The following is a 25,696-nucleotide window of genomic DNA, read 5'->3' on the forward strand; positions in this document are numbered from 1 at the left end:
TGTGCATCTTCTAGGGTCCCCAGTACAGCGAGGGACCCCAGAAACAACCCTCCCCTTGGGTGTGTGTGAGCTTGCTGAGCAGGATAGTTTGGGGGTGTGAGGTTTGGGGAGGGTGTCTTCTAACGTTGGGGAAGGGCTACCAGGGTGCTGGTACAGCGGAGGCAGAGTTGTGCTTGAGTGGGCGGCGCGGTCCTGCCTGCCCGTGGTCCTGCCTGCCATCCTGACCACACATTCTTGCTGTGTCCCTCCAGGTTTAAGCTGCTGAGCCAGGAGGAGGGGGAGTATTTCAATGTCCCAGTGCCTCCTGAGGGAGAAGAAGGAAATGAGGAACTGAGGCAGAAATTTGAGGTGAATTGATTTTTCTTGGGAACTCCGGGGTTTTCCTGGCTGCCTGCCTGCTATGCCGTCGGCAAGGGGCTTTCCCTGCCAGCTCTTTCCCTGGCAGCACGGGGAGCACAGAGCAAGGTACAGCCCATCCCTGCTCCCTTTGCCTGCTTTGCACCCACTCCTGGGGGCCCTTGGCCAGTCCTTCCCGAGGCTCTCCATGGCACTGAGCTCTGGGGCACGAGCTTCCGATGGTGTTTCCAGAAGGTAAGTTGTTCAGTTACATTTAACAAAAAAGAAGTCACTTTGAACATCTGAACCTTTCCAGCAATGGTTTACCTATGTTAAATAATGAACAAGGACCTTGCTGGATCCATGTGGGAATGGCAAGTCCCGAGTTAAGGGCTGGACTTGATGATCTTAAAGGTCTTTTCCAACCTAAATAATTCTATTCTATGATGCATCTACAAGTGGTTCTGCCTTGCTGGTGCAATGCTGAGTCATGTCACCACACCACACTGGTGCTTCCAGGGCAGGGGAGACCTGAGAGACCGCAGGGTGCTTTGAGCAGGGACCGGATCGCTCCTTGGATCAATACAGCTGCACAGATTCTCCAGTACAAGGCACACGGAGGGCCAGGAGCAACTGCTTAGTGGTCCAAGGAACGATGGGTTGCTGGGAGAGACGAGCCAGAGGGCATCAGTTTGTAGAGGTCTGCAGAAGAGCAAGTTAAGGCAAAAGGATTCGGATATACTAGAAGCTGGAAGCACGGGGCTCATTCGCATGTGGTTTTCTGATGCGGTTGACAGGATTTTTTTAATTGTAGCGCACAGAATGAGCCATCCATCTCACCCTTCTGGAGTACTCGCTTCTAATTTGAAAGTACAGTGACCTCCCTGCACACGCGTGTGTCTGACTGTGCATGTGGTAGAAGCCGGCGGTGGATTAGCTGGGAAAGGAAACGGTTGTTTCTGGTGGATGAGGAGATGAGAGATACGCAAATGATTCTTTGGCTTATGTCAGGTTGAAAATACAGCAGAGAATACTGCACAGTGCAGAGTTCTGTGTAAAGCTTGCTTGGCACCTTGTGCTTCGCTAAAAGCGTGTTTGATCCCGTGTCTCTGCTGCCTTTGGGTAGGAAGGAGTCTGAAATCCCATCCTTCCTAAGAAGTCGTTTCTTCTTATGAAAAAGAAAAAGGAAAGCAGCGCAGCAAACGTCCCCCTGCCATTTGCGCTGTTTCAGTCGATGTCTGTCTTGCTGCTGGGGTTACGTAACTCGCAATTTGTGTTTTGTGCTTGCCAAAATGAGTATAGCGTAGCTAGAAGAGGAGATGCTTCAGTTAATGTGTTTACAACGCTACATTCCAATTGAGGAGGGATGAAGATCCTGGATGTCCTGGGATGACCTGACGTAACCGTGCTCCTGGTGTCAGCATGTGCATGTGGGGTTGGTACAGCAGTTCTACCCTTGTTCTGAGGTGCCATTTAATAGGATTTGTTTGTCTGTTTTTTCTGTCATGCTGCTGATTATGAATTAATATAATTAAGGTAAATTAAGATATTAATATAATTGGATTGGGAGCTAATCTCAGAAAGAAAACCTTGCTTAGGCATTAAATGCCATGGCAGCCTCTGCACCCTACCTGGTGCACCGAGGCCAGGCTGGGTGTTTGAGAGGGCGATGGCTGGGTGAGCTGGCACGTGGTAGCAGCGATCCCTGAGCTGCTTTGCACCCAGGTGCTACCGACAGAAACGCTGCTGGATGCTGGTGTGAGCCTGGAATGCTAAGGCAACACGTACAAGCCCGTGATTTAGCGTTCAGTAACTTAAGTAATCCATCCTTCCCGTGGTGCACAGCGCTGCGTCCTCAGCCCGGATAGTGGCATAACCTGATGAACCGAGAGTGCAGTCTGTGCTAATGGAACTACCGGCTAATTGATATGGGCAAATGACAGTGAAGGTCTGATGAGTGACAGTGCCTTGCCCGAAGCTAGCCCATCACCTTGAGGGGAAAACCAGTGGCACCAGTACTCACTCGGGGCAAGTGCTGGTGGTGCCTGTGAAAAGCAAAGGATGTAAAAGCTTTTGGGCTTCTCTGAGTGAGCGTGGATGTGGGATTCCAGCGAGCCAGAAAGGCTCTGCAGAGCCTTATCACACCTAGGCTTCCCTGAGGAGCTGGCCCAGCTAAGCTGCTGTCAGCTTTGGAGAGCATCAGGGCTTTGCGCTGGCAGCGCTGGGATCTGCACGGAGGTGTGCTGGAGCTAGGGCGAGTTCCGTGCCAGTCTCAGAAAAATTTCAGTGGTGCTTGGGTTCAACTCCCCAAAGAGGCTTCAAGGAGAAATGTCTATTTACTACTTAATAAGCCATGGAAGGTCCTGTGGAATGATTGATCCAGACATTACTGAATTAATAGGTCTTTGCTATTTTTCAGTATAGCTTGAAGTCTTCCCAGGAACCTAAGAATGAATGTGGTGCAGCTGGAGACTTGCATGAAATGAGCCATACACAAGGAAAGGAGTTGCCCTTATGGCTGTCAGCGTGAACTCCGTAATTGTAGCACAAGATTGGAGAGTTAGTTCGGTTTTTTCCTTTCTTTTTTTTAATCTCATGTGTATCTCAGTTATATATAACTTTCCTGAATATCCAAGAAAACAAGACAGTTCTAATACAACAGTTGGCATGCAGCCAGTGGCTGCCAGCTCTGTAAAGCGCTAACTACCTGCTTTTGTTGCATTTCTTGATGTTCCAGTGGTGTTAAAACAGTGCATATGTTGGAAGTCAGATGATGAGTTGTCTGCAGATCAGAAAGTACATTGTCCAGAGGTGTCATTTCACTCTGCCAGAGTACCTCTGTACCCTCACCTTGCTTGTCTTCCCCTATCACATCCTTCTTTGCGAGCAAGTCAGTGTTACAAGGAGAGAAATCCCTGGCCAGCTGAGCGGTGGTTTGCTCTGGCATCCCGAGGGACGAGGAATGCCCTGGAGCCTGGTTGCGATGCAGCAGACAGGGTGCCGCCATGGCATTTCAGACAGTAAGGGCTAAAAAGAATCCCTCGATCGATCTCCATTAGTGCTGCTTGATCCTGCCTGTTCCTGGGCAGCGCAAATCAATAGGACAGAGTTGAGACTTGTATGACAGGTTTATATTTTGGGTGGACTTAGCACTGCAAAAGCACCCAGCTGAAAGGACTGTGGTGTCAGCCTGGGTGATGCAGAAGATAGACGGATGCTCTCAGAGCAATGCGCCTTTCTGGCAGCCTGCGGTGCTGTTCCTGGCCGGGGTCCTCCTGCAACCTGCAGTCTGCAGCGGGCACGTCCTGGGCTTGACGAGGGAGCATCCTGAGACAAAAGCACAGCCCGAAGCCTTGCACTGTGTCCCCTGCCAATTCTGCTTGGTCTTTATCAGCTGCTTGCTGGGACAGCTTGATAGATGTGAACGTCAGCTGCTATTGCATAAATTCAGATGTAGTAAATTAACTATGACAAATGGAGTTGGATAACGAAGGTCAAGTGCTTTTTTTCTTTTTTTTTTTTTTTTAAATGTGAGCAATATTTGGCACGCTTCAGTTGGAATCCTTGAAGAGGTCTTGAGATTGTGTGAGCGTTAGGAGTGCATTAAAAACAGGTTAAAGGGCTCTTGTACTCACTTAGAGGTGGATATTAGAGACACTCGCTAGCAAAAGCAAGACACTTCACGTGGGGGTGACGATCTTTACATCTCCCCAACTCTTTATTTTGGGCTCTTTCTGGAAAGACCTTTCCCCCTCCTGACCAAGCTACATGCTGAGCCAGTTTTATCAGGGAAGCCATGTTGTGTTTGTACCCTCATCTTGTCTCCTATAAACATGCTGCCGTGCCGCAAATTCAGGTCAAGTGCAAGACTAACTGTGACTGCAGCAGCCCCTCTTCAAACGGGCTCGGGGGCAGCTGTAGGCAACAGGAGGGACCTGGAGTCACTCTCATGCTTGAGTGCCCGGTGCTCGCCCGGGTGTCTGCCAGTGCTGCTGGTAACACTGTGCCTGAAGCCAGCCAGTTTGCTGGGATGAAGCAAATAAAAATCCTCTTCTTTTCCCTGCTCTTCACGTTGCTCTTTTCCGCTCTGCTCAGGACTGGCAGCCTGCTCCTGCTTTGGTCAGTGTTTCACCAAGCCCTTGGCCAGCCGTGGTGCTGCCGGTGTGCAGGAGGATGTGGGCTCGTCGGGAGCAGAGCTGTGCTGTTGGGTGTCATTCAATGGGAACGTAACATTGCCCTTCGGCTTTATTACAGCTTGTTTTCACAGAGGTTAATTTAGTGTCAAATCTGATATGACAGGATTGGTTTTCGGCCGTGGTAGAGTATTTAGGAAGCTTTCACAGAATATGACTATTTTGCCTGCTGATAAGCACACCTTTCTTTTGGAGATAGCTTTGAGGTACAACAGGGTGTGGACTGCTGAAAGCAGAGTTACACAGCACGGGGCTGGCTTCGTGGAGATGCAGATGCTGCTCTTGTTCGGTTGCCCACATTTGGATCCCTCCTTGGCTGGGTTCAACAAGCAGCTTTCGGTCGGTGCCAGAGCCATTGTCAGTCACCTCAGCTGATGTGAAGGAAGATGCTCTGGTTGGGTATCCCCTTCTTCTGGGCATGTTGCAAAAGCCTAAAGACTACCACGAGGAAAATCCTTGTCCTTCAGGAGAGGTGACTTCAGTTCCTTTTCGGTGTACACTTTTCCCCGGCGGAGAGCAGGCGTGCGGCTCCGCTGGCAGCCGCAGCAGGTACCGGTGGCTGTTGGATAACTCCAGCCTCCTCCCCCAGGCAGAGCTGCATTAGCAGTGACGATGTTTGCAAATCTGGGAGACCATTCCTTTAGTTCTCAGTGCAGGAGTTTTTCAGACATTTAGGTGCTGCAGGTGACCTTGAATGGAGAATTTTACAGCATGGAGAGCCTTGCAAGAACCAATTAGCAGCAGCAAAGGCTTGGAGATTACTTGTGAGGCTCCTATCTGGAGGAGCTGCGAGCAGCAGCCAAATTGAACTGCTGGAATCGGGTTAATGGAATTTCATGCTAGACTGAGCTCAGTGCAAGCCTTACACTGTCGCATATTTCTAAAAATTAAAACCGAATAAATTGTGAGATAGCTTTTACAAACTGTGGTTCAGCAAATTAGATAGCCCCTGCACCAATGAGGAGGTGCCAAGCCACCGGTGAGATTTTGTGTTTAAAAATGTGGGGGTTTTGTGAGGCTCCTTAATAAGCAATTGTGATTGCAGCAGCTCGTGCAATTGCTTGGGGATGCGGGAGGAGTGCTTTCTATTCTGGTTTGTTCCAAATGGATTTGTAGCTTCCTACGTTCAGCCTGAGCTGGCACGGGAGTGCGGTTCTCTTCAATGTCAGATAGTAACGGAAGTGGAGCTGGATAAAAAGTCCTGTGTTTTACCTTAATATATTTATATTTACCTGTCACTTCTCTGGTGAGATGAGAAACTGAAGCCAGCTTTGAGGGGAATATAAAGGCTTATTTGAGCCTCTGTTCTACGCTTTGGATGACCTAGAGCATAATGTGGGGGAGCCCCCTGGGTGTGTGGGCAGGGAGAGTGGGGTAGCAGGGTAATGGGTTGATGCAGTTCCCAGTTGCTCTCACAGAGGTTAACTGGGAACCAGCCAAACAGCGCAATGCGTTGGGGCTCATAACTTCTCCAGCGTCCTTCCTGATGCTGTCCCTGTCACACTTAGAGAAAAAGTTCCTGTGGCTCAGGGTAGTGTTTGACCTGGAGAAGAGCTAGTTAACGTGGGATTTGAGGAGCACTCACTGGTTTTATAATGACCTTTCTCCACACTGTTTTCAGTAATTTTTTTTCTCTTTTCTCCCCGTTCCATCTCCATCTTTGCAGAGAGCCAAGATTGGAACAGGGTCCAAGGCTGCAGATGAGAAGACAAGAAATGCCATTTCTAAATTCGACAACAATGGGAGCAGAGATCGGATGAAACTTTCGGATTTCAATTTCCTGATGGTGCTGGGAAAAGGAAGCTTTGGGAAGGTGTGGTACAACACATGCCTTTGCACTTTCTGTATGTAACGCCCGTGTTTTTAGCACTTCTGAGCTGCGGTCCGATGGCTACTCTGGTGTGATCTGTCCTTGCTGTGCCTGGGAGCACTGGTGTCACGGTAATGGGAGCCCAATTTGCTGGCTCCCTTCTGGACTGTGTGACTGCTGTGTCACGGTGATGATGATGTGAGATGTCTTATCAGACCATCAGAAAAATCAAATGGTCTCTTTTTGGGAAGCTGCGTCTTTAAAGCTCTTTTTTATTTGGCCATTTTTTTTTTTCTAATAATTACAAATATATGTGAACATTTTAATTAACTTTCCAGACTGGTTATGAGTGGTAACAGAATTTCATTCTTCTAGTAATTATGTGACTTGGAGCCTTCATTTTTCTTGGGGTCTTGCCAACTTTGTCATGATTTCCATTAGAAATTCCAGTGCTTGAGCGGCTGCTTGGGCTTCGCAGCTGGGAGCAGGCAGGAAGGTGGGCTGCTTCTGCTGTGCACCAGCACAGCGTTTGCTGGTGCGATGGACAGCCTTACACCTCTCTGATTAGTGAACGGCCTTAATTGCAGGGAATAGTGCTCTGCCTTCAGGCATGTCTCTTGGGTGGGCAGTGGAGGGAAGGAGGGAATGCCAGGGCAGCGATGCTCATCCATCACCTGCTGAGCCCAAGGATGTGAACCCCCCTTCACAGCTGGTACCTGTTCCCTCCCTGAGCCTTTTCCTGCTGGTGTTTGAGCTCGGGGAGGTCCCAGCCTCTCCAGACGGGTGTTTGCTCCCTCTCTGAAGGTGGACAGCTTAGAGATCCTCTGAAGCATCTGTGACAAGAGAAGAGGGGGGAGTTCCTGGTGGTTCCCAGCACCCAGAGCCATCAGCCCGAGGTTCCCCTGCCAGTGATGCTGCCGTTACTCTGCGGTTTAACACCTTTGCGGCAGGTTAGAAACCTTGGCGAGCAGGAAAGCGCTGGGTGTTGCGCCCATGCTGCTCTCACTAACATATACGGATCTCCATTTCTGCAGTGCTTTTGCCCCCTCTTCTCTCCCTCCCAACACCTAATTCCTTTTAAAGTCTGTGCCTGGCATCTGGAAACTCTGTAGTTGTGTTTTTTTCCGGCCGCTTCCCCCCCCACCCCCCCTTCTTTCTTTTAATTTGAGAAACATTAGCAAACTCTTCAGTCGGCATCGTGGCTTATATAAGGGAATGTGTGACAGAAACTGTTCCCTGGAACAGAATGTTATAAATATGCTAATTAGTGCTTATTAAAACAGCACGTTGGTTTCTACGGGTAGATGCAGCCTCACCCTCACGTGTGCCTGCGCCTGGCTGGGGAGCGCTCCCCCGCTGCTCCCCTCCTGCCTCCCCGCATCCTGCATCCTGCATCCTAGCCCCGGCATGGGGACACCGCAGGGGCACAGCTGCGGGGCCTTGCTGAAGAGAATGCTTTGCATGTTGTACGTGAATGCGGAGGTGCCAAGGTGTTTCAGAAGGAGCCGGACAGAGGTGCACAGATCCGCACCATGCCAGCGCTTGGCTGGCAAGGAGAGGAGCCCAGCTCCCTGGTCCCGGCTCCCGGCAGGCTCCCAGCCCTTGGCAGCAGCCGGTGGTGTCCGTGGCAGTGATGTTCTTCTCCAGGGCTGGCACTGCTTGCTGCTTTGCTTTGCTATGTGCTGCTGGTCTCCCTCCTCCTGGCCCCTGACCTTTCGGTTCAAGCAGGCTGTGAGAGCTCTGTGAGTGTCATTGCTATTTCAGTGAGTCTTTGTCTCAGGCATAACCCTTTGGCATCGGTACCTCAGATTTACTGCTTGGTATTACCACTACAGCTGTCTGGGGTCAGGAGTACCTATTTGTTGGCCTCAGTGGAGTTTAATAAACTTGCTTTCTCTACATTCAGCATCAGAATAGCTCCAGTTATTATGCCGGAGCATTCCCAAACAAATACTCTATATTACAGGAATAAATCAAGTTAAATATCGGGTTTTTCTGCACCAAAAAAAATATGCAGTGTACTTTCCAGAGAGCGAGCTGGCAGATGGAGGTCCCCACAGAGCCAGGCATCAAGGTTTAGGGGGTGGAAAATTGCGTTGGTTTGGGAAATAGCTGAGGGGCAAGGGCTGGAGTGCGTGTGGTCTTAGCTCGGCGTGTTCAGGCGCGGTACACAGAGTGAACCTTGATGCTCCTTGGTGGTCTTAGGTCTTCTTGGGCTTGCCCCTGCTGCTGCCTGCCCCAGCCACGGGGTCCATGGGACCCTTAGGAGCTGTAACTGGTGCTAGTCCTGCTGGGCTGGCAAGGGGAAGGGAGATGGTCCTGACTGGAGAAGGCAGCACTTGGCACAGCCCACCCTGGGTTTGCTTTGCTGTAATATAAATAGAGGAAAGTTAAATTATGTGGCTTGCTCATATTTTTGCAGCTAATCAATCTGTCATACTATCATGCTGTCAATCTTTTCTGGGGGTTTTCTGGTGTTATTCTGAGTAGGGCTGATTCTTTTGCCTCTACAGTTATAGATTACAGCGCAATAGGAGACAATTTTCATGTCCTATGATAATTTGCAGGCTGTGAAATGCTTTCCTCTCCTCTCTTGGTACGAAACGTGGCAGAAGGGCTGGCAGCTGGCACTCTTGCGCAGAGACTGGGTCTCTGACTCGCAGAGTTGGGCTTTGGCCCCTGGGCACGCGGTGAGGTTTGGATGCATGCTCCTCCTTCACCAGTGTGCATCTTGTGCACAGCTCTGTTCAGGGTGTGACCAAACTGCGCTGGCTGCAGCGTTTGCTTGTTTGAATCTTTTTTTACTTACAGTGCAATGGGTCCCAATCTTTTTCTTTGTCATTTCCAGCCGTTGCTGAAGCCGCCTTATTGGTGGCTGTCCTTCTCTTGACATCTTAGCTGTACCCCTGCTGCAGTCACCATAGGAACGGCGATGCCAGCGTGCTGGAGCCAGCCCCTGGCACACCAAGAGCCCCGGGCTCGGAGCAGGCTCCTCCGAGCAGCTGGATGGGTTGTGGCTTGGCACTGCAAGCTGTCGCGCTGGCACCGTGCTGCCGAGCCACCGCGGGCAGGGTCGGAGCAAGGCGGCATCAGATGGTCACTTCAGCCCCACGGGCTGTGAGCAGCCCTGTTTTCTGCATGGAGAACAGGCCAAGCCTGCTGATGCCTGTGCAGACTCCGTGCCTGTCACTCAGGGTGTAGATGGTATTTTCTCAATTGGCCATGGACCAGAGCCTGCAAGCTCTTCTGCATATGCAAATTCACAGTGATTACAACATCCTGAACAGCATTAGTCTCGACGTGCGCTTCTGGAGCTGCTCGCTCTGCCAGCCTAGATGTGAGAGAGAAGTACAGTATCGTGCGGTGTTCAGTGTGCTCTGCACTCACCCCGACGTGTGCTCTCATGCTCAGCCTCTTTGCTGTGGGTGGAGGGCAGCTGGGTTTTAGGTGGCTGCAAAGTCCTTTCGCCTTTTACGTTTCAGCAAAGCAGGGCTGGTTGGCTCACCTGTGGCTCGGGACTGCCGTGTCATTGGGAAGCTGTACGCTCATACATAGAGCGTATGTGCTCTAGTCCATACGGGCCTTAGAGCAGTTTTTTGCGTTTGTTGTGGTTGCTGTCACTGCAGAGCGCGCACGTGCGCTGGGGGGGTGGTGGCCACATCCCCGGCTGGGTGGGAATCGCACACTGACATCTTGGTGGCACCCACCGCTCTCCCTGGGGTTCCTTCCCATGGGGGACAGGCTCCAGGCACCCCGGCAGAGCCCACCTCCCCTTTGGTTTACAGCCAAACCCTACTCTCCAGCAGCTGGTTTTACCTTTGCATCTGATCTGTGCGTACCCCTGAGACTTCCCCGAGCACACGCCGTTACCACCAGCAGCACTCTGCCTGGGAGCTCCGAGCAAAGTGCCTGGCCAAGCAGCAGGGTGCTATCCGAGCCCTGCTGCCACTGCAATCTCTGCTTCCAAGGGGGAGGCTGGTGCCAGCCTCCTCCCCGGCATGCACCCTTGGGCCAGAAGCGGATGCCAGGCTCAGAGATTTACTTTTTCTCAGAAAGGGTTATGGATGGCAGGGTAGGTCTGTATATAATCGATTGCGCCTGTAATGCACTTAGTCCCCAATCACAGGTTTCATCTTTGCACAAACTGTGTTCTGGGAGAGGTCGCTTCTCTTTTTCCACCAACTTTAAATGGCCGGAGCCCAACTGCTTTTATCACTTAAAAATCACCTGTATTTTTTAGCACCTGCGCATGGTGACTTGTGAATCTTGACTTGCCTAAAAATGGTGAAGGTAAATGGAGGCAATGAACTGAGATGGTTCAGCTTGTGGAGAGTCGCAGGGCAGGCAGCAGGGTGGACTCCGCTTGAAGCAGCTGTGCCTGCTGCCCTTGCACCCTGACCTGTGGCTGCAGGCAGGGCACCCCCTGCCCGTGCCGGGGGGTGATCCTGCTGGGAGAGCCCGTCCCCTCCAAAGAGCTGTGCAGGGCGCCTCAGGGAGCTGGGAAGGGTGAAGCACGGATCTGGTCCCAGTGCCTGTGCTGTGCTGGGCTGTATCACAGCAGCATGCCAAGCTGCTCCAGGTGCTCAACTTCCTCCAAACATCAGGGAGTAAATCGATTTGTTTCTGAAGTCTCGGACACGCTGTCGGGCTGCTTTTTAGCCCTGCCAGTGGAGGAGTGCGGCCTGTGGCCGCTGCGATCCCGGCCCCGCTGATGAAAACGTAAATGTCAGTGGCTTCTCAAAGCACTTGGCGCTGAGGAGCCCTGGTGCCTTTCCTGGCTAATCCTGACGAGCAGTGTGTCCAGGCCAGCCAGCCTCTCGGGCCCGCAGCCAGGCGCCTGGGCCGAGCCAGAGCCACGTGCTTTCAGCGCGCTCTCCCCACGGCGCTCTCGTTTTCACCCGACCAGCTGGGTGGGCACTGAAGTCCTTGGGCTGTGTCCTCTGCCATGTCCCCTGCATGTCCCCAGCCCTCAGGCTGTGTCCCCTGCCTCGCCACCCCAGGGCTGGCACACCGCTGCCCCCTCCCCAGCCCCAAAGGGACCCGCTGCGCCCCAGCTCTGGGGGCTCAGGGCTCTCCCCCTGTGGCTCCAGCCCCGTGTCCTCCACCCGGGGCCAACGAGAGGGTCCGTTCTGCTGCCCTTAGCGTCTCAGAAGTGGCGATGAGACCTGCTCGCATTGCCTCGGCCAGTCTGCTGCAGTCTGAAACGCATTTCAATTCCACCCTATTGATGTTGACTTCTCATAATTTATTTTCAGAACATCCGAACTCCTGCTCCTGATGTGACTAGAGGATTTCTGCAGACTCTTTCAAATGGAAAGCAATTCATTTCCACTGAGTGCTTGAATCTAACATGATGAGAGAGTGCGAGGAGGGAAAATGGGAAGCAGAGTGTGGCTTCAGAGGCTGTTTATTTTGCCAGCAGCCCAAGGAGCAGCTTACACTGGTGGAGCATGGTGGATCAGTCTGAGGATCCTCACTGGGGCTGATAGGATTAATGAGGGGAATTTGCACCAGCAGAAGCAGTGCATCCCATTTATTGTAATAAATAGACCTGCAAATGGGTGAAACTCATTTAAAGCAGGAGGTTGGATGGTTTCTTCTGGATGAGAGGGGCTGTGGCTGGGTGGTGGACCAGCACATAATTGGGTTTTGATCACTGTGCGTGTTGTGGAGGTGGTCTGTGAGGCAGAGAAAATCTTAAAACCTTGCTGTTGTTTTTTTCTTTTTTTTTTTTTACTGTTGGCTGTATACTGACTCTTCTCCACTTTAAGGTTTTAGCATGTCATAATTTGAATTTTGACTCTGTGTTCAAACTCGTGACGCCCTTTCCTGATGCTGCTTGCACCCTGAGGGTGCTGAACCAGGGCACAACGTGGGGCTGAAAGGTGCTGCAGGGTGAATGTGGCTCAGATGCCAGCAGACCCCTTGGGCTGGTTTCCTCGAGGCGGTTAGGTGGCGACGAAGTAGATGTGTTACTTGTTACTTAGGGTTCCTAAATACTTCTGGAAATAGCACTGGTAGCTTTCTGCATCATTTGGCACCTGAATCTCTTTTCAGGGTTATAACGGGAGCCACAGGATAATAAGCGAGCCACTATTTTTAATTATTGGCTGTAGCAAGCTAGGAGTATTGCAGCTCCACATTTTCCTTTATCCTGTGTGCCTTCTCGTGCAGGTGATGCTGGCAGAGAGGAAGGGCACAGATGAGCTCTATGCCGTTAAGATCTTGAAGAAGGACGTTGTTATCCAGGATGATGATGTTGAGTGCACGATGGTTGAAAAGCGTGTCCTGGCTCTCTCTGGGAAGCCGCCGTTCCTGACCCAGCTCCACTCCTGCTTTCAGACGATGGTAAGTGCCGGTGCCACAGCTGCCCTGGGCAAAGGGCAGAGTGGAGCGGGACCCTGCTGGGCCCTGGGCAGTGAGCAGGGGGAGGTCTGACACTTTACAAAATGGATTTTAGTCACCTGGCTTCGCTGGTGAGTTTGTGGGCAGAAACCCTCTTTTAGAGACCCAGTATCACCAGTTATCTGGGACTAGTGCCTTGCTAGGTGGGTGCAGGGTGCCCAGGAACAGAGTTGTAGGGACTTCTGCTGTGGTGACGTATTTTAGCTTCTTTAAAACATACCTTTGCCTTTATTCATGTTCTTTTTCCGGATGTACATCGCTACACTTGTAAAAGCAGCCATGTGTTTTCTGCCTTGGCAACCTCACAACTTGTCCAATTTGCTTGCAAAAGTGCCTCTGTGAACAAACTGTGTGTGTGTTAAACCGGAGGCGGTAACGTACAGTCTCTGCACCCCTGAGATTTTTTCATCAGGGAGCTGTTGATGGTGTTAGACACGATTTCCCAGCCCCTCAGGTGGCCCACCAGCCCGTGAGGTCCGTTATGATTCGATAGCAAAGTGCTGCGCTTTTTCTCGGGATTCATTCTTGTGATCAAACACCTGCGCAGAGAGTGAAACCTAATACAAACCGCAGGAAATCCAGTTTGAAACGGGCGTGCGACTGTGCTTGTACAAAGCAGAAGTGGGGAGGGGGAGTGGGGAAGGGGACAGGGGACCCTTAAAGCAATCTCTGCCCCACCGTCAAGCAACTTGTGAATGAAAACATCCAGGTACGCGTCGGCAGGAGCAGGGAGAGGGAATCGGCAGAGTCCTTTAGAATGATGACAATGCTTTCCAGGAGGATTACATTTTAATATTATCCCAGAAATTTCATTTACCAAACACATTCAGTGTATTTAAAGCCTGTGGACCAGCTTTGCACCACAGTAATCAAAATGTGGCAGGAGAAGCTATTTCACACAGCATCTCTCTGGCATCTGAAGTGAGTCAGCTCAGGATTAGTCCTGGCAGACCTATAGTAGCTTAATAGTAATCGTATTTGTAATGTAATCAAAATGTATAGCAGGGTGTATTATCAAATGCTGGCACAAAGCACTTCGATTTCTGGGAGCACAGTCCAGAGCACAGTTCTCAGCCGGGGCTGTTAGTTCAGAGACTGGTGGGAGAGAGAAAAGCCCTAAATCTGCATTTTAAAGAAAAACTGAAGGTGAGCAATGAAAGAGCTCCTGCCTGGGTCTGAAGGCGGAGAGAAGCCCCGTGCTGGTCCTGCTGAGGGATGCTGGGGTGCTCTGCCCTGAAAAGGTCCTGGGCTCCTGGGAGGGGAGTGGGCTGGGGGTCCCCCTATGAGCCATGCCTCGGCTGACTCAGTGGCTCAGCACCAAAGGGCACAGCAGCAGCAGTGACACTGAGAAATGATAAATAGCGGGTGGATGGGGAACTCGGCTGTTGCCCTGGCTCCAGCTCTTGTTCACAGTGTGGAGTCAGGCAGGAAATGGACCAAATGAGTGGTTAATTAGAAGGAGGAGGGCACTGGAGGGACCTGGGGGTTGTGTCTTGGCTGCCCCAGGAAGGGGGTGTGTGTGTTTTACCGGCTCCATGCAAGTCTCTGCAGGGGTATTTACATATCCGCGAGTTTGGATGCTCCAGGCTTGGACAGACCCCGTCCTTTTCTGCCATAGACAAGAGCCAGGACAGCTTTCCATATCCATCCCTCTCTTCCAGCCTGTAGGCTGGCCAGCCATCTGGCTGCTTTATTCCTGACATTTTTTTCTCTGAAGCACCAGCATTCTCTTCTCCACCCAAATGAGGAAAGCTCAAATCCTGCTTTTAGAGCTCAGCTGGCTGTTTCAAGAGACCATCTTTTTAATATTCTTCCTTCTTGAAGTTGATCGATATATTTAGGAAACAGCTGCAAATGAGCACAATATCGCTTTGCTTTCCAGTTGCTGTCACAGGATGAGCAGCATGGCAGTGGCTGCTGAAGGTGACTTTGCCTGCCCCGTGCTTTCCTGCTGAACTGGATCCACACCTTGGCAGAGGCAGTCGTGTACAGACGGGTGTGCTCTGAAATTCCCAGTCATCTGACGAGCCAAAATCTCTTCCCCATCCCATCAGTGCCACATGTTTTACACAGCCTGATTGCCCCTTTGGTACCATATTTAATTACCGTTGAGCCTGCTGTGCTGTCAGGGTGGGCTGTGCATCACCTGGCTTCCCTGTGCTGGGATGGAGGAGCTGATTACCCGAGTTACTCTGTAGCCCTTATTATGGTAATACTCACATTTGCATATCTTCCGGGCTCCCTGTCTTTACTGTCTTAAAAGCAGGATGAGGTTTATTTAAGGAAGCAAGGAGGAATGGGAAATACTATGACCTCCTATGTAATACTGCCAGCCTGAACCTCTGGAAGTGCTCCAGCCTTTGTGCCGTTCCACCCCTGGGCTGGGGCAAGCCTGGAGATGGCTCTGGGCTCCTGTGCCTCGAGGCCCCACGACTGGCTTCTGAGGGCTGTAGAAAGTTGCTTGTTGTAAGAAGGGTGACTCAGGTGTGATGTTATGCAGCGCTTTGCAGTTCTCATCCATAACTGACACGCACGCGGGTTGGAGCACAGATGTCTGCTGGCAGGGAAGACCCACTCGGATGGCAGCCTGTGTCCCACTCCTGCATGCGCTCCCGTGGTCCAGAGCCATTGCTGCTCCCTCCGCGAGAAATGTCCTGCAGTGGTTGAGGTTGGTGCTTTTGGCAGTCTTGCACGATTTGTTTCACAGCCATTTCCCATTTGAAAAAAGAAAAAAAAAAGGGCTGTAAAACATCAGAGGGAAACAGTGTTTCAAGGGCACAGATTCCCCAGGGTAAAGGTGGTGGTGGTGTGGAGCTCCTGCTTTCCCAAATTCCCTCTTCCTCTCAGAATTTGCAGGGCTTGTGCTAGAGCTCTCATTGGGATGTGGCATGATGAGGTCCAGCTGTTTTTTTTATTAATCTGAGCTTTGTGGGAATGCTCGGATCTTGTTTCTTGCCTTGTGGCTCACCTCAGCATTGATCATGGCCCACACTTCCAAATCTCTATCAAACATTGCAGCACTGGGCTAGCAGGACTAATGCTAGCAATTAATGCAGGAGCCACGCTGTGCATTCAACACCCTCGCCAGCTGACCGCGGTCCCCGCGGCTCCGGGGCAGTACACCCTGCAAGTGGCTTGGCTTCCCGTGGGAACAGCGCGGTGCAGAGGAAAAGATGCTGCTTCAGAAGCTTACCTGGGAATTTCCTAGGTCTGCACCTATGTGGCTGCCACACTGTGGAAGAGGAGAGGTGCTTTAATCTGGAGAGTCTTAATGAAAGCAAAATGGGTTTTACACATTAGAGGCAAAGTCAGTGTGTGCTTACATATGGCTGCGATTGCACCTGCTAGCAAGTGTTTTAACTTGTTCAAAGTCACTGATTGACCTGTTTGTTCTACTCTTAACACTTAATTAACCATGTGTAACATTAAGTGCACCCTTAGACCAGGCTGTGAGGAGCAAGGAGAGGGCATGCAGCCTGCTCCTGCCCCCCGGCTTGACGGGGCTGCTGGGTCCCCAGCAAGCATGTGCATCCCTGGCATTGCTGCAGGCTGCTCCTGGGGGGACGGTGAGACTGGTGAGCTGGGAATGTCGCCCACCCCTCCTGGTGTTGGGCCAAGTTGTACTGGTCGCTGCTGGTGCACAGGGGCTGGTCCCCGCAGGAACCGCTCACGTCTTTTGTGCATCTCCTAACTGAAGCTGTGCAGTGCCTGGGGATGTACCAGCGAGGGGCTGCGGGGTCGGACACCTGCAGAATGGCTTCATTGAAGGATCAGACACATCTACTAATGGGAAGTGAAACACTTCTGGCTTAGGAATTCCTCCACCTGTGTTCTCCATTGGATCTATCTGCAAAGGTGCAGAGCTTAAACCCAGAGCGTTGCCAAGGAGTTAGTACATCATGGAACGGTCAGGGTTCGAGGGGACCTCTGGGGGTCATCTGGTCCTACAGACTCTGTGTGAACACGAGCTCCACCAGCTCCCCTTGGGGAGGGCAGTGATGATGGTATTGGCATGAAAAACACCGACTGGAGCTGTCCAGTGCCTTGGTCTTTATTTCTGAGCCCTGCAGATTCCCTGCTCTAATAATTTGTAGAGGAATTATGGAGGAATGAAGCTGGGTTAATTAACATTGATAATGTACAGCTGTGGGCTGGCTTCAGGGGTGTGTGTTGGCTGATGTGGATCAGATGGAGCTGTGGCTGGTTCCTGCTAAGCGGTTAAATAGCTCTAAGGGGTGTATGGAAGAGGAGTGGGCAATGAAGAGAGACCTGGAAGAAGCAGAGGGAGGAGAGAGAGTGCCCCGGATGGAGGAGAGACAAGGAGAGGCCCTGGGAGAAGAAGAGGACCAGGATGAGGAGAGGCTGGCTGGAAGAGCCCAGAAAAGAAAGAATCCAGATGCAGCAGAGGCAAGAAGAAGGGTGGGCTGGCCTGAAGAAGATGACAAAACAGCACGGACAGTAGATGAACGGTTGAACCCTTGTGGGGGATGGGTGGCCATGCCGGGGCAAGGCGCAGGGACTACTTACTGAAGTTAACCTGGTGTGGGATGGTAAAAGCCTTGTTGCAGCTGGCTAGTTTTGATAGTGCTGTGACAATAATTCTGCTGCTAATTGTTTGCTTTTTTTTTTTTTTTTTCCTTTAGGATCGCTTGTATTTTGTGATGGAATACGTGAATGGTGGGGACTTAATGTACCAGATCCAGCAGGTTGGGAGGTTTAAAGAGCCACATGCTGTGTAAGTTTAGTAGCCCTAGTTGGCACCTTCAGGGTAGGTATTTGGTGGACCTTCGTGATACAGCTGGAAATGTGGTCCAAGCCACAGGCTTTTGTGGTGCAAATCCTGGGCAAAAAGGGAGGGGGGAAAGGATGAACAACAGGAATCAGGAGATGATTCTCTGCCTGGTGCCAAGGATGCTGGTGCCTCCAGCTCACCTTTGGGATACACTGCGCTTGTTGATCAGTAAATAATCGAGCTTCATAAAAGCAGCAGGCAGGGAGGCTTCCTGGGAGACACCAGGAGCAGCAGGTGAGCTCCCAGCTGCTGTGCTGCCAGCTGCCCTGTGCCCTTCCCCAGGATATAAGAGGGATGTTGGGTCTTTAGCTCCTCTGCTGAGGTTGCCAGCCTGAGTGTTAACTGGTGGCTTTTGGCTGCTGCTCCCTGTAATCTGGACAGAGCAGAATGTGTTTGTGAAAGCCTTCATATGCTTAAATAAAAAACACAAACGGTGGGCAGAGCCCAGGTGCATTTGAACTGGTGCTTTGCACTCTGGCAGAGTCCTTGGAGACCCAGAATATTCTTTAAAAAAAACGGTGGCAGTGCATGTTATTTCCGTGGCCTCCCTGAGATGACAGATAACTTTTAAAGCCGCATTGCCAGCACACAGTAATGAACAGCCATAGATTCCAGCTCTTGCTTAATGAGAATCTGTGTAACAAGAAGTGACAGCCCCCTGCTAGCCCACAGCAACCTGATCGCATCTCTGCCCGATGTGAGCCAAGGGTGGGTTGTGTCGTTCTCATGTGATACTTGTCTGGTATATTTATGTTATAGCTGTCTTTATCCTTTGGTCATGTATGCCCAATGCATTTCATTTTTTGCAATTGGGTTAGTCAGGTTTTGATTTTGATTTATCTCCTTTAATTATCAATCTTCCTTTTAAATGTTGCATTTCAGATTCTATGCAGCAGAAATAGCCATTGGCCTCTTCTTCCTGCAGAGCAAAGGCATCATTTATCGGTAGGTGAGCAAGTTCCTCCTTCCTCTCTTCCCCCGAGAACTCGGCACAGCCAGAGCAATGTAAGACGGCAATGCTCTGCAGGGCTGCTGCAGCCCTGCTCTACATACAGCACTGGGGCTCCCCTCCCTGCTCCTGCTGCAGGTGGGGTGTGGTGGGTGCACACACCCAGAATGGAGCTGGGAGCCTCACAGTGTCACTGGTTTTTGCGTAGGTTCTTGTCTTTGTCCCCATTTTATAGGAAGGCAGCTTTGGTTCCTCTCTTGCCTCTGTTTCATGCATTTCTTTCCATATGACACAAATGCTCGCTGGCAGCATGGACCAGTTCTGAGCCATGTATTTTGCTGCAGGGCGCGATTTTCTTACCATAAACACTAGAGTCAGTACTTACGAGTGGCTTTTTCTGAGATCTACAGCGCAAGTCTGTCACTTCTGGTTCAGACACTAAAACTTCTTTTCACAATGCCAAGTGCCAGACCAGTTAAGCACTGAAACTAGCGTGCCGCTGCTCGGAAGTATTCCCAGAGCCCAAGGTAGAGCAGAGCATCTTAATGAGTGTCAGATACCATTAACTGCTTTGCAATAAGAAATGCCAGCCATGCTACTGAAGTTATGAGATGCTGAAGACTGCTCCAAAGATGAAAGAAGTGGAGCAAACCTGATGTGAGGGATGTTTTTTTTGCCATCAGCCACTACAGAGAGAGATTCTAGGTCTGTCAGTCCCCAGTGCCCCTTCTTCCTTCCTTCCTCCGAATCCAGGCTTGTGTTGAATCCTTTGGCCTGTCAGCATCCTAAGCGCTGACACAATTACTGGAAAAAACAGGCTTAAAAAACAGCAAGTTGTAAATTACACTATTCCTTTTATTAGGCTCTTAAAATTAAGCCCCACACACCTTATGGCCCCACAGCTGTTCCCACCGGGGTATTTCAGCCAGGCCCCCAAAAAGGAAGACACAAGAGCGATGTGCGCTTGCTTTTCACCTGTGGGTGAGGTGTGGAGCTGGGCACAGCTTGTGCCTGCCACACTGTGCTGCTCTGTCACCTGCCTTGCGACTTAATGTCACCTTTGGGCAGGGGAAGCCTTGCCAATGTGCTCCGATACTGCAATGGAGACTTTGAGCAGTGCTTTACTGTACAGAACACAAGCCCGGAACAGCAGCGAGCACAGAACTGCATGGTAATTACATGGCTGGTAATGTAGAAATTGCACCTGAAATACTGAGTGTTTGCTATAAAACTGCCCTTCAGACTGGAGCACCCACCTCTGGAGAGGCTGGTCAGGGCTGGGAGTTGGATTGGGAGCTCTAGAGCTGCAGCTGTCTGCAATTTGTGCTGAAGAGCAAAGCTCTTGTGGGGTTAGGTGTGACTAACAGATACTCTGCGGATGAGGATCACCAAGAAAGACAGTTGATGTGTATTTCAGTGGGGCAGTATAGCATTGGTGATGCAGGGACTTCTGCTGAGTAGGTACTTCTTTGTGGCTGGTGAGCTTTAAGTACACTTTGATTTTCATAGGTGCAAAAAAAAAAATCTGTCCTCCTGCTAGATGAGAGTGTTTTCCATCATACACTTGAAAGTGATTTGCCCAGCATGGTGTTCCTGTGGGTTAAAAGTAAAATAAACACTTCATTCTGACAGATCTGCTCATTTCCCCAGACGTTATCCTACAAAGAGTCTGGGTGTGAGACAAAGCCAGAGCTCACTTGCAGGAGAGCAGCTGGAGTCAGGAAATTTGTCTTTGCTGGGTGGCTTCGCTGTCGTCTCTTGTGTCATTCTTCTTCTTTTGCTTTGTAGAGACCTTAAGCTGGACAACGTGATGCTGGATAGCGAGGGGCACATAAAGATTGCAGACTTTGGCATGTGCAAGGAGAACATCTGGGATGGGGTGACCACCAAGACCTTCTGCGGCACTCCAGACTACATTGCGCCTGAGGTAGGGGATGCAGAAAGGCAGTAAATGCTCCGTGCACATTTTGGCAGTGTGCCTGATGCTCTTTTCCATGGGATGACCTTGCTTTGGGCGGCTTTCTGATTGAAACAGGGACGTTAGTGAATTCATCGTCAACCTGGAAAGTTCATCCCTCAGTACTCTCTGCCCCACCCCACCCCGAGGCTGCCTCTAAGGAAGCAGCGATGCTGGCTCTGTCTCTGTGGCGTGTGTGCCCTGCTTCTGCCTCAAAGGACAGCAAATCCTCCATGCTGCTCTCCCTGCACTGTGTTTTCCCTCTCTGGGTGTTTTTCTCATGACTGTGCCACTGGTGTCACCATGCCTGTCCAATCCTTGGCACGCTCAAACCCACCAAGGGCTGCTCCTCGCATTCTTCCTTGCTCCTGGAAGAGATGAGCCCCGGAGGAGCTTGCTCCTTGCCCTGTGTGACAGCCCCTTCCAGCACAACGTGACCGGTGGGAAAAATTACCAGTGGATAGCGTTTCCGTGTGAAGTGGAAATCTTGAGATCTCTCCAGCTTGTTGCTTGCAGCGAAGGGCTGTGTAGCTGATGAGGAGAGGCTCCCTATCCACAGCTGTAGATCACACCAAAGTTACTGTGCCTTTGGTTATTGCTTACATGATGGAGTCACATATGACACTTACATGAAGTGCTATATGGGTGCAATTTAATGTCAGACTTGTGAAATTCAGATAGGTAATTATTTTCAAACGCCTGTTCCCTTAACATAAAAATACCCCTCTCAAACCTTTTCACTCTGCTGAATTTTCAGTGACGAGATTAATATTTATTCATTTAAATATTTTAGAGGAGACTCTGTTTGCTAGGACGTAGTTAGACGTGCTTGTATGCTAAACTACGTTGTGTTTTGCTGCAGCCAGAGAGGTTTTTAATTACTTTTTCAGATGTATATTACATATCCTCATCCTACCAAGATTAATATTGGTGTTCTGTTGGTACATAGCTCAGTCACTGTCTGTGATTAATACTCTTTCAAAGCAGGACAAATGACCAGTTCTCTTGGTATTTGCCTGAGCCTTATCACTTAAGCTCTTTATTTTCTTCTCCCTTGCTCTAATACTGGGTTGGGGTTTTTTTCCCAAAAGGAAAAAAAAAATGGGAAATTAGGATGCAAGTAACTACGGTACCCAGGAATGATGTTAAAGCATGCTACCAGTGGGTCTCAGAGTGAACGTGTGCATTGTGTGGATGGAGATGGGGGGTTGCAGTTCTGGCGTGGCCTCCAGCTGGGTGGCTGAGCCCAGGTCCCTGCATGTCGCTCCACTCCAGGGTCCTTCTGCCGTGCCATGCTTCCTCCCATCAGGAAGCTGCAGTGCTCTCAAGCCAACATGTCTACAGGGTAAAAATGTCCTGTGATTTGCTTGACCCATTTTCAGGACTTTTTCTATTCTAAGGCAGAGCCCTGTGTGCCAAGGTGACGGGTACCAAGTGCGAACGACCTGTGCGTGTAACCTCCTCTAACAAAGCCTGTTCTTCAGCTGCTGGGCTGTGACCTTCCCCAGCCTGCAGCCCCTGACTTCAATTTGCAGAAGCTGCTTTTCTGCAAGGATTTCTTCTAAGTACTGTTTTCTTTTGAAGGCCTTAATGGTGCAAACAGTTCACACCTAAATGTCCCAGAGCACTCGTAAATTGTCTGAAGGACAAGTAGGAGGGACTTGAGGTAGGTGCAGCTGAGGAATTTCGGAGGTGGGACTCGGTGTCTGGCCTCGGTGGGAAGGGTCTGGCCCAGCGTGTGGAGGTGGGCAGGGTCACATCACCCCATTTGGCCGTGTGGCTGGACCAGGACCAGGACAGGAGATTGGCATCGGTCTTGTTCTCTAATCGTCCCTCGGTGCTGATGCTTTTGCAGGATGAAACTTACCTCTGCTTAGGTAGGGTGACAGCCCCCAACCTGCATCTCGGGGTACCTCCTGGCTGGATCCTGCTGGACACTGCAGGGGTCTTTTGCCAGGGCAGGGGTGGCTGAACATGAGGACCCTTGAGGCTGCGACATCTGCCCACAGCCACGGAGCTGTTGGGGCTGAATTCTTGTGTACGTTCTCCCATGATTAGCATACGATTTGCATTTGTGCTTGAGTATAGGAATCTTTGCAGAATAGGATTCTGTAATTAGGTTGAATAAATCGTGTAATTGTTTGGCGTTAAGTAACAGATGGCAAAGCCCAAGGCCTGTCAAACCCCGAACGCTGAAGTGACGCCTGTCAGCAGCAACCAAGCAGTTAAACTGGAGCTTGAGCAACACTGGGAAGCAGAAAGGTGCCCCCGGGACCCGGCTCCTTCTGCGGTCCCTGCGCTGGACCTGTCACCGCTCCCTTTCAGGCATGACGGCAGCCCGGGTGCCGGAGGGCTGGGGGACCCCCCAGCTGGAGGGGGGGAAGGAGAGGGGCTGGCTCCTGTCAACAGCCCATGGCTGAGGGCACAGACCCAGCATCTTGCTGCACGCCTGAGCCGGGGGTCGCAGGGAGCTGGGGGGCGTAGGGAGCCGAGCAGCGGAGGCGCTGGGGGAAGGTACCACAGGGCTCTCCCAGGACTGGGTCCGTTTCTCCACCAGCCGCTTGTCTTGTTTGTACGTGGGGTCTGGCTAGTGAGGGACGGACCCCCTTGTTGGGTGCTGCTCTAGGTACCCCAAAACACTGGTGTACGCAGGTGAGGGCAGCTGCTCCACGGAGGCGGATTAGTTGGGTGGCTTTGCTGCAGTGTCGGATCGTTATGAAATCTAGGGTATTTCAGATTTTGCAGAGTAAGTTATGGGAAAATAGAAAAATTCATGTTTTGGTGCCTTATCCAGAATAAATGTTGACATTTTAAAATTAAAGCAAACAAAGCAACCAACCCTGAAGTTATGTCTGAACTCCAAAGCAGCCATATTCCTCAGGTGAGGCTAGGGCTGTCGGTTATTAGGTTATTTTGTGAAGGATGTTCTGCAATAAATAATAGAAAGCAAACTGGCAGCCTGGAATGCTGAGGGTTTTGACTACCCATATGCTGCAAGTCTTTTTTAAAGGGCCACATACCATCCGCAGAGGGACAGACTCTGTTGTTATTTCAAAGCAACTGCACTGAAGTCAGTGGAAAAAAAAAAATAATCCCAAAGTGCATCAGGGAAAACAAGAACGGCTGCTGCTCCAGCTCCAACGTGCCTGGCTGTGACAAGTCTGCAAGAGCACAACAAATCTGCTAAAGTTTCATCTGAATCAGAATGAATCTGTCTCAGATCACAGTGAATATTCTGGGTTTTTTCTAATATTTAGTGCACGTTTGAGGACTGAAGATTTTTTTTTTTAAGTTACTGAACTCTTTGCCTATCGTGCGCTCTGTTCATAATTGTAATTTCCCACCATTCGGGGACTGGTGTCTCAGTAAATAACCTTGTCCTTTTGACCTGGACTACAGCTCGAAATGAGTTTGCATTGTGCCAACAGGTTAAAAATAGGAGTGTAATCCGGCTGTTTGTGTTGTTTTCAGATAATTGCTTATCAGCCTTATGGGAAGTCTGTGGATTGGTGGGCATTTGGAGTCCTGCTCTACGAAATGTTAGCTGGCCAGGTAATTGAATTTTAATTGATTCCTATGGGATTGTGTTAAATTCCATTGTGAGCATATGCTGATGTGTAATTTGTTTTGTTGCTGGCACGTGGTAGGGCACTGTCTCATCTGTGCTGGAGATGAAGCCATGGATGCAGCTCCGGGGACCGCGATGCTGAGATGCATGGTGCAGCCGGGGCTGGTTTTGTGGCTGATGGTCACACTAGCAAAGGGAAACTTGAAGATCGAGAAATGCACTGAACCTCTGTTTGTTTTGCTCTAGGCTCCCTTTGAGGGTGAAGATGAAGACGAGCTCTTCCAGTCCATCATGGAGCACAATGTGGCCTACCCCAAGTCCATGTCCAAGGAGGCAGTGGCAATCTGCAAAGGGGTAAGGGCTGGCCTGCATCCTCTGCCAGGAGGACAGTGCAGCCAGTGGGCGCAGGGCTGTCCGTGCAGCTCCGCACTGTGCAGCCCTGCGTGCCCGGGGGTCCCACCTTCTCCTCGTCCCCCTCGCCCTGGTCCCAACTGCAGGCTCCCAGCGCCAGGGTAATCTGACAGAACTCGGTTGTGTTCTGGTGCTCTTTGCCCCTAGAGCTACACCGTGTGCTAATTCGTGTGTATGTACAAAACCTAATTAAAAATAATGCCTAGATTCTCTCTGTGCTGTTACACTACACTGAGCAGAAATCCAGGTAGGGCTTGAGAGCTGGGCTGTCTTTGCTCAAGGTGAAGGTCAGGAGAAAACTGGAATGTTGGCTGGGATGTGGGTGCTGAGGGCATCTCCCCAGGGACCCTGCTGCCCAGTAGGTGACAACAAGGGAGCTTTATGCATCTTTGCCTGAAAAGAAAAACGACGCTCAGAGTAAATGAATGTGATTTCTAAATAGTTCTTCTAAGATCAGACACAAAGCCTTCTCCCTGCAGAGGGTTCCATTTAGCGACGGCGAGTCGCCCTTTAGGGGCACCTGAAGTTCCCTGCTGGCGTGCATCTCTGTTGGGTCGGGGCAGTATTTTCATTACCGTATCTCTTAATTCCCAGCGAAGCTCTGTGTTGCCCAGTGTCCTGAGCTCTCTGTGGAATGGGCTGAGGCAAGACTTAAATGCAGTCTGAATTAATTTGGGTTGTGATGAGTAAAGGCTGGCTAGGTCCTGATGTTGTTATGCGTATGGTTATTGCTTGGGACTGAGCCTCATCTCAGCCAGCCAGTGTTAAACAGTGCTATAAATATGTTTGTGTAGGAATTTTAAAAATGTTTGCTTTTAATAGTTAGTATTTACAATATCCAAACATTCTATATTTCAAAATAACGTTTCTGTCTGCAAATGACACATCTTGTGCTTAATGCTCCCACTGTGGCATTTCAAAGCTTCTTCCCAGTGTTGCCAGGATTCAGAGCTTGTGGGAAGGAGGAGTATTCACTTGGCCCGTGGGGAAAGTCTGCTGCAGGTGTTCCTGCCTGGAACGGGCACAGGGAGGGGATGCTGTCCGGGCCACCTGGCACTCACCTTCAGCACAACATAGTAGAATCACATCCTTAATTCAGAAACAACGCTGGTGATTGAAGGGGGAATTTCCACAAACTTTCTCACTGTCCCTCATTCCTCTTGCTGTCATTGGTTGGGATGTAACGGAAAGTCCACTGTGTTCCTGGCTGGGCAGGAGGAAGGGAAGATGCTGGGTGATGCTGAACATCATTTTCCTCGCAGTGCCCAAGAGAGC

General features: G+C 50.7%; 1 protein-coding gene across 2 annotated transcripts in view; it reads left to right on the forward strand.

The window, feature by feature from the left end:
- The window catches only part of PRKCB (protein kinase C beta), a 129,399-nt gene that overhangs the window by 83,188 nt on the left and 20,515 nt on the right, over positions 1-25,696 (forward strand). For both annotated transcript variants that reach the window (XM_055804309.1, XM_055804308.1), the window contains exons 8-15: positions 252-348; positions 6,196-6,342; positions 12,514-12,687; positions 17,388-17,479; positions 18,419-18,481; positions 20,274-20,412; positions 23,914-23,994; positions 24,257-24,364. In XM_055804309.1, the coding sequence (XP_055660284.1) occupies positions 252-348; positions 6,196-6,342; positions 12,514-12,687; positions 17,388-17,479; positions 18,419-18,481; positions 20,274-20,412; positions 23,914-23,994; positions 24,257-24,364 (901 nt within the window). The remainder of the gene's footprint in view (positions 1-251; positions 349-6,195; positions 6,343-12,513; positions 12,688-17,387; positions 17,480-18,418; positions 18,482-20,273; positions 20,413-23,913; positions 23,995-24,256; positions 24,365-25,696) is intronic.

The sequence above is a fragment of the Falco peregrinus genome, chromosome 5, assembly GCF_023634155.1.
Source record: "Falco peregrinus isolate bFalPer1 chromosome 5, bFalPer1.pri, whole genome shotgun sequence".
Taxonomy (NCBI): domain Eukaryota; kingdom Metazoa; phylum Chordata; class Aves; order Falconiformes; family Falconidae; genus Falco; species Falco peregrinus.